General features: G+C 47.6%; 1 protein-coding gene across 2 annotated transcripts in view; it reads right to left on the bottom strand.

Annotated features, from left to right (window-relative positions):
* Positions 1 to 305: 305 nt before the first annotated feature.
* Positions 306 to 7981, bottom strand: part of efl1 (elongation factor like GTPase 1) — a 116409-nt gene continuing 108733 nt past the window's right edge. For both annotated transcript variants that reach the window (XM_045225282.1, XM_041899147.2), the window contains exon 23: positions 306 to 1076. In XM_045225282.1, coding sequence (XP_045081217.1) covers positions 888 to 1076 — 189 coding nt within the window. In that variant the 3' untranslated portion in view covers positions 306 to 887. The remainder of the gene's footprint in view (positions 1077 to 7981) is intronic.

Raw genomic sequence — 7981 nt, 5'->3', positions numbered from 1 at the left:
AAAAGGGTTCATGAAAATCTGTGGCCCCATCTAATAAAATTCTCAATTACCTCAAATGTGTCATTGATGTTACCGTCCTTGGTGTTGCTTCTCCTACTGGTGGCATGTGATCATAATGGTAACAATTAATTAGTCATTAAGCTGCCATATTATTTGATTTAGAATGGGAAGAGGTACCCAAATATCTATATTTTTTAATAATCTATAAAAATTAAGTAATTATTTTCTAAAATGCCATGCCTAAATGCCATCGCATCTCAGAAATGACCCACACACATCACTCCCGATTAATAAAAAAAAAAAGACACAATTTAATTTATTTATTGCTTTCTGGTAAATACTGTACATTTTGGTTTATGTCTTGTACACATATGCCTTACCCAGAGCTCTAAACATAGCATATCAACAAGGCTATAGCTCGCTAGCGCGGTCCCCAAATAATTTAAAAACGTACAATCCCACTTTACATCATATTTGTGTTTTTCCAAATTAAATGCCGCTCTTCAGGGGGCTGGGTACTGCAATTCAATTAGGTTGAGAGCAGAAATTAATTCAAGCCACTTCACTTAACAGCAAAACTGGATTTGGACGGGAACACTCGTCAATTATGCATAGCTGAAAGGGATTCTCCCGGGTAAAGACACAGCTGCATGTGCAGCTATTAAAACCCATAGGGCCGGTTTCCCAGACACATATTAAGCCTATTCCTGGACTAAAAATATTTTTCTAAGGAGATTTTCAGGGAAACTACTCCATAATGTAAACGTATCAATGGTTCATTTTGAGTGACAGAGGGGGTAATGATGGGGGACAGTATCCACGGGATGCTCTTTATGGTGTCTGTCTTGGGTGTGTGCTGGTAGGAGTCAGTCAGGAAACTCACAGGCCTATTTGTTCTTGCTAAGTGTTCTCTGTTTCTCGCCGTGCTCCACTATCTTCTCCTCCACGTACAGTCCTTTGCGCCGGCGAACAGCGTTCATGTATTTCAGAGCCTGATTGGCCGAATCGGCCTTCTCTCCAAAGTGGAGGTACTCCTCTTCTGTGGTAGGAACCCAGGACGGATCACTGGAGATCACCTTGATACAGAGACAGAGAGAGACAGAGACAGAGATTTAGTTTGAAGTACATAAAGACAGAGATTTAGTTTGAAGTACATAAAGACAGATTTAGTTTGAAGTACATAAAGACAGAGATTTAGTTTGAAGTACATAAAGAGAGAGATTTCGTTTGAAGTACATAAAGAGAGAGATTTCGTTTGAAGTACATAAAGACAGAGATTTAGTTTGAAGTACATAAAGACAGATTTAGTTTGAAGTACTTAAAGACAGAGATTTAGTTTGAAGTACACCACTGACCAGGATAATGCTTAATAAAATGGCCTATAGATACAAAGATCAGGGCCTGTATCCCCAAAACATCTCAGAGTCAGGTCTGGTCATCCCTGTCCATATCATCTTATTCATTCTGACTGAAAAGGCTAAACAGATCCTAGATCAGCACTCCTAATCTGAGACACCTTGTGGATACGGGCCCTGACCCATAAATCCAGAAATATTAACTTAGATGTAATGCATGGAGCGGACAATGGTATCTACTCCACACGAGAAAGAACCCTGTCTTGGCTAAGCTTTGCTCAGCAGTGGTGGCAGACAAGGAAGGGATCATGAATACTGTTATCCAACTCAGCTTCTCCCTGTCCCGGTCTCTCTCCCTCTCCCTCTCTCTCTCTCTCCCTCGCTCTACCTCCCTTGCTCTACCTCCCACGCGCTACCTCCCACGCGCTACCTCCCACGCGCTACCTCCCACGCGCTACCTCCCTCTCTCTACCTCCCTCTCTCTCCCTGCCTCTCTCTACCTCTACCTCCCCCCTCTCTCTCCCTCCCTCCATCAGGCTCTGACAATAGGGGGGGTTATAGAGATACATGTGTTCTTCCAAAGCAGTCAGTCACACTGACATCCAGTTCAACACTGTGTCACTGTGTTCTAGGGGAGAGAGACTGTGTGTGTGTGTGTGTGTGGTGAGGGCCCGGCTATGTGCAACCTGCTGTGGAGATGAGGCAATGCCTTCTGCTGCTTCACACACACACAATGCCACAATTACTGTACCAGTGTGTACGCGGGCCCCTGCACCTGGCCGTTAGGGGCCCCGAGCGACAGACTCTGGTTGCAGGCAACAGATGGGAGAAAGGAGGAACAACACCAGACAGATTATGAGGTGGCACGCACACACACACACACACACACACACACACACACACACAGGGGAACCACGTGAGTAACATATATCTCGGCACAATTGGGTCCAGTAGGGCGAATGGGTGTGTGTTTCATTGTGTGTGTACGTGTGCAGGGTTAGAGTGGCGGGTGCTCAGCTCTAACTGTAACGGGGGGAATGTACCAACAGGGGGGCCGACACACACAAGCAAAGACACACACAGGTCTTTGATTTAATCTCCTCTCTGCGGCCCCTGTTGTGTGCATGGCTTCGGTTACTTATCTTTACAGGAGCCTTTGTCTCACTGCTGTGTGTGTGTGTGTGTGAGAGTGAGTGAGTGAGTGAGAGAGAGAACTTTTGTCACTGCGCTCCATGAAGCGTGTCATTGGGCCTCACCTACATTAGTCTGAATGAACACACACACACACACACACACACACACACACACACACACACACACACACACACACACACACACAGCCTTACAGCAGATGCTAGTCCCTGAACTACAACACAATGGGAGGCACAAAAGTTCTGTCCTTGTCACAATACCTCTTTCTCATGCTAATCTAATGTAAGTCCATAACATTACACACATAGCTGCTAACACAACAATACAACACTCACAGAAGAGCTCTCCCTCTGTCACTAAACGCTATTCATATGTTAAATAAATATGAAGTCCATAGCAAATCAATGAGCAACTAAATGCTAACATTAGCTCGCATCTAATTTAAATAGACTAGATGTATAGAATAGATTCGATAGAAGCAAGGTGGAGTCTACTAAAACCACATTGTCACTGTCTATGGAGTAGCTATCTATGTTGTCATGATTGTCTATGGAGTAGCAATCTGTGTTGTCATGATTGTCTATGGAGTAACAATCTGTGTTGTCATGATTGTCTATGGAGTAACTATCCATGTTGTCATGATTGGCTATGGAGTAGCTATCTATGTTGTCATGATTGTCTATGGAGTAACAATCTGTGTTGTCATGATTGTCTATGGAGTAACAATCTGTGTTGTCATGATTGTCTATGGAGTAACTATCCATGTTGTCATGATTGTCTATGGAGTAGCTATCTATGTTGTCATGATTGTCTATGGAGTAACAATCTGTGTTGTCATGATTGTCTATGGAGTAACTATCCATGTTGTCATGATTGTCTATGGCGTAATTATCTGTGTTGTCATGATTGTCTATGGAGTAACAATATGTGTTGTCATGATTGTCTATGGAGTAACTGCCTGCATGGTCATGATTGTCTATGGAGTAACAACCTCTAACTGCTTCAGATAATGACAGAGTAACGTAAATGAAACCAGACAGACATGTTTTAACGAAGCTCACACAAAAAGGCTAACAACAATGTGGGGGGATCTAATACTGATTGACAGGCTGTGTGTTGTAATTAATTTGCATAGTGTGTGTCGCATCTAGTTTCAAGTTTCAACATTTATTCACCACGTGCACAGGATACAACAGGTGTAGAACAGTTCAGTGCCATTCTTACCTTGAGAGCTCTTTCCCAACAATGCAGTGATACTAATAATAATAGAATACATATAGACAGTTGAAGTCAGAAGTTTACATACACTTAGGTTGGAGTCATTAAAACTTAACAAACTATAGTTTTGGCAAGTCGGTTAGGACATCTACTTTGTGCATGACACAATTAATTTTTCCAACAATTGTTTACAGACAGATTATTTCACTTATAATTCACTGTATCACAATTCCAGTGGGTCAGAAGTTTACATACACTAAGTTGACTGTGCCTTTAAACAGCTTGGAAAATTCCAGAAAATGATGTCATGGCTTTAGAAGCTTCTGATAGGCTAATTGACATCAGTTGAGTCAATTGGAGGTGTACCTGTGGATGTATTTCAAGTCCTACCTTCAAACTCAATGCCTCTTTGCTTGACATCATGGGAAAATCAAAAGAAATCAGCCAAGACCTCAGAAAAAAAATTATAGACCGCCACAAGTCTGGTTAATCCTTGGGAGCAATTTCCAAACACCTGAAGGTACCACGTTCATCTATACAAACAATAGTACGCAAGTACACTGCTCAAAAAAATAAAGGGAACACTTAAACAACACAATGTAACTCCAAGTCAATCACACTTCTGTGAAATCAAACTGTCCACTTAGGAAGCAACACTGATTGACAATACATTTCACATGCTGTTGTGCAAATGGATTAGACAACAGGTGGAAATTATAGGCAATTAGCAAGACACCCCCAATAAAGAACTGGTTTTGCAAGTGGTGACCACAGACCACTTCTCAGTTCCTATGCTTCCTGGCTGATGTTTTGGTCACTTTTGAATGCTGGCGGTGCTTTCACTCTAGTGGTAGCATGAGACGGAGTCTACAACCCACACAAGTGGCTCAGGTAGTGCAGCTCATCCAGGATGGCACATCAATGCGAGCTGTGGCAAGAAGGTTTGCTGTGTCTGTCAGCGTAGTGTCCAGAGCATGGAGGCGCTACCAGGAGAGAGGCCAGTACATCAGGAGACGTGGAGGAGGGCAACAACCCAGCAGCAGGACCGCTACCTCCGCCTTTGTGCAAGGAGGAGCAGGAGGAGCACTGCCAGAGCCCTGCAAAATGACCTCCAGCAGGCCACTAATGTGCATGTGTCTGCTCAAACAGTCAGAAACAGACTCCATGAGGGTGGTATGAGGGCCCGACGTCCACAGGTGGGGGTTGTGCTTACAGCCCAACACCGTGCAGGACGTTTGGCATTTGCCAGAGAACACCAAGATTGGCAAATTCGCCACTGGCGCCCTGTGCTCTTCACAGATGAAAGCAGGTTCACACTGAGCACATGTGACAGACGTGACAGAGTCTGGAGACGCCGTGGAGAACGTTCTGCTGCCTGCAACATCCTCCAGCATGACCGGTTTGGCGGTGGGTCAGTCATGGTGTGGGGTGGCATTTCTTTGGGGGGCCGCACAGCCCTCCATGTGCTCGCCAGAGGTAGCCTGACTGCCATTATGTACTGTGATGTCACGAGAGGCTGTGTCCTGGAGGGACGTTACATCCCCCTGAGATGGCTGCAAACCCAGACAGCTATGGCTCCATCTGCTGGTATGGTCGGGAACTCCACCCCTCTATGGCCAATCTTCCCACGCAGCTGAAACAAATCAGGAGCTGATGAGCTGAAGGTTTGGGAAGGGAAGAGACACACTGAGGGAGTGTGTGGGGGGTGAAGAGACACAGTCTCCAACCTGGGCTCTCTGGAGGACAAGAGTGCTGCACGTCCATGAGGAATATAAGGATTTGGAGATACTTACCTTTGGGAAATACTCACCTTTGGATATATGCACCTGTGGAAATACGTGTGGGACATTTGGAAGGACGTTTTGCTGGGTTGGCCACTAGCTGCAACGTGGAATACAGTAAGACTGGGGAAAAGTTATTTGAGCGAGGGAGAGTTATGATTTTGGATGTGAAAGAGACATCCCTGAACTGTTAACCCTTAAAGAGCCACCAGAGAACAGAATTGTGTTATACTTTCGTTAGTTTCCCCAAGACCTTTAATAAAATCCTTGTTTTGGTTGAACCTGGTCTCCTTGCACTACTTGAGCAATCCCGCTGAAAGCTGTGTAGCCTCTCGTGACATCACAGATGGTGGAGAATACGGGCACGCTCAAGCGTTAATAGTGCATGTCAGAGGAGGATACCGAAGGTTTGATCACCCAGTTTTCCAAGTTGGCCGTAGGCTCCCCGCCGACTGAAATGGAGGACATATTGAAAGCCCTTGTTGCTGGCCAGCAAGCCCAGATGCAAGCAAACGTGGCTCTCTTGGAGGAGCAAAAGAAAGCCAACCTTCTGAAGGCAGAGGAATTGCAGTTGCAGAGACAGAGGGTGGTCCAAAATACCCGCCCAATAAAGGCAAGTGACTTTATATCTAAGATGGGAGCTACCGATGACATTGAGGCATACCTGCATGCATTTGAGGCCACGGCCACTAGGGAAGCCTGGCCCAAGCAACAGTGGGTTGGTCTGTTAGCCCCCTTTCTAACCGGGGAAGCGCTGAATGCTGTCCGGGACCTGGGCCCTGACCAGGTTACTGACTATGATGCCCTGAAGTCTGAGATCCTCAGCAGATATGGACTCACAAAGTTTGGTATGGCCCAGCGCTTTCACAGTTGGACCTTCCAACCAGACCAACCTCCTCGGGCGCAGATGCATGAACTTGTCCGAATCGCAAGGAAATGGCTGGATCCGCAGAGGAATACAGCAGCGGCGGTGGTGGAGGCCGTTGTGGTGGATCGTTACCTACGCGCCCTGCCTTATGAGGCAAAACGGTTCATCAGTCAACAGGCCTTGACCACGGCTGATCTGACCGTGGAAGCTGTGGAAAAGTACCAGGCCACAGCGGAGATGCTGAATGCTTCCCGAAAAGACCCCAGGAGTGCGGCCCCACCACAAATGGGAAGAACCCGTCCAAAGGACCCCAAGGTCTCGAACCCAGCCACGTCAGGACTTATCCCGGCTCCAGGGGGAGCCAGAAACCAGGCGGGTCCAAGAAGAGTACACCAGGAGGGGGAAACTCGACAGTGTTACCGGTGTGGGGAGATGGGACATATCTCCTGGCAGTGTGGGAAACCAGCCGATGAACCTATGCCCACTGCGGAGTCCTCCAGCTCAGCACCCACACACCGTTTGCCTCGCTCTTGGGAGTCGTAGATGGCGGCCCAGATCGACCCCCCCACCTGCCCGGTAACTGTGAATCACCATGATGTGGAGGCCTTACTGGATTCTGGTAGCCGGGCCACCCTGGTGCGTAAGGATTTGGTGGGCCCAACGTGTCTGACCCCGGGAAAGTCCTCCCAGTTTCCTGTGTCCATGGGGACACCAGAGAATACCCCATTACTGAACTTACAATGACCAGCACACGGGGAACCATACACACGACGGCGGGGGTGGTTGATTCCCTCCCCGTCCCTGTCCTAATTGGACGAGACTGCCCAGCCTTTTACCCACTCTGGAGAGAGTCTCAGGAGAGGATAACCCGAGTACCTCGGAAACGGAGAGGCAAGACTCATCCTGGGAAGGCTCCGGTGCAATCCTCCGAGTTACTCACTCCCGCCCGGGCTCTGATAGGGATGGCAGGTGCCCAGACCGACACAGAGACGGAGCTACAGAATCTGGACAAAGAACTGTCTGGTCTGAAGGGGACCGCTGAGAGGTATCGTTTGTTAAAGCAACAGTTAGACATGAAGACAGAAGAGTTAGATATCCTCCAGGCTAAACTCCAACAGAGCTCCTTCCCTAAGCAACAGGAGGGGCTGGAGAGGCTGCGCAGGACCATCGAGGAGTGTGAGGAGACCCTGCGCAGTAGTAAGGAGGTCCAGAAGAAGGCAGAGGAGAAGTACAAGGTGTTGGAGAACAAGATGAAGAATGCGGAGGCAGAGAGAGAGAAGGAACTGAAAGCTGCTCAACAGAAGCTAAACTCTGCTAAAACCAAGGCTGATGCGTTCAGTAAGAAACTCAAGGAGAGACAACAGGAGGCTGAGTCCCTGGTCCTAGAGTTGGAGGAGTTGAAGAGAGAGCAGTCTGGCAAGCACCACGGCAATGCGGACGCCCTCTCCCGGCGTGATGCCTTCTTCGCTGCCTTTACCCGACGAGGACGTCGGTCCCGAGGAGGGGGATGTGTGATGTCACGAGAGGCTGTGTCCTGGAGGGACGTTACATCCCCTGAGATGGCTGCAAACCCAGACAGCTATGGCTCCATCTGCTGGTATGGTCGG

The sequence above is a fragment of the Coregonus clupeaformis genome, chromosome 15 (genome assembly GCF_020615455.1).
Source record: "Coregonus clupeaformis isolate EN_2021a chromosome 15, ASM2061545v1, whole genome shotgun sequence".
NCBI lineage: Eukaryota > Metazoa > Chordata > Actinopteri > Salmoniformes > Salmonidae > Coregonus > Coregonus clupeaformis.
This window is presented reverse-complemented; position numbering and strand designations above follow the sequence as displayed.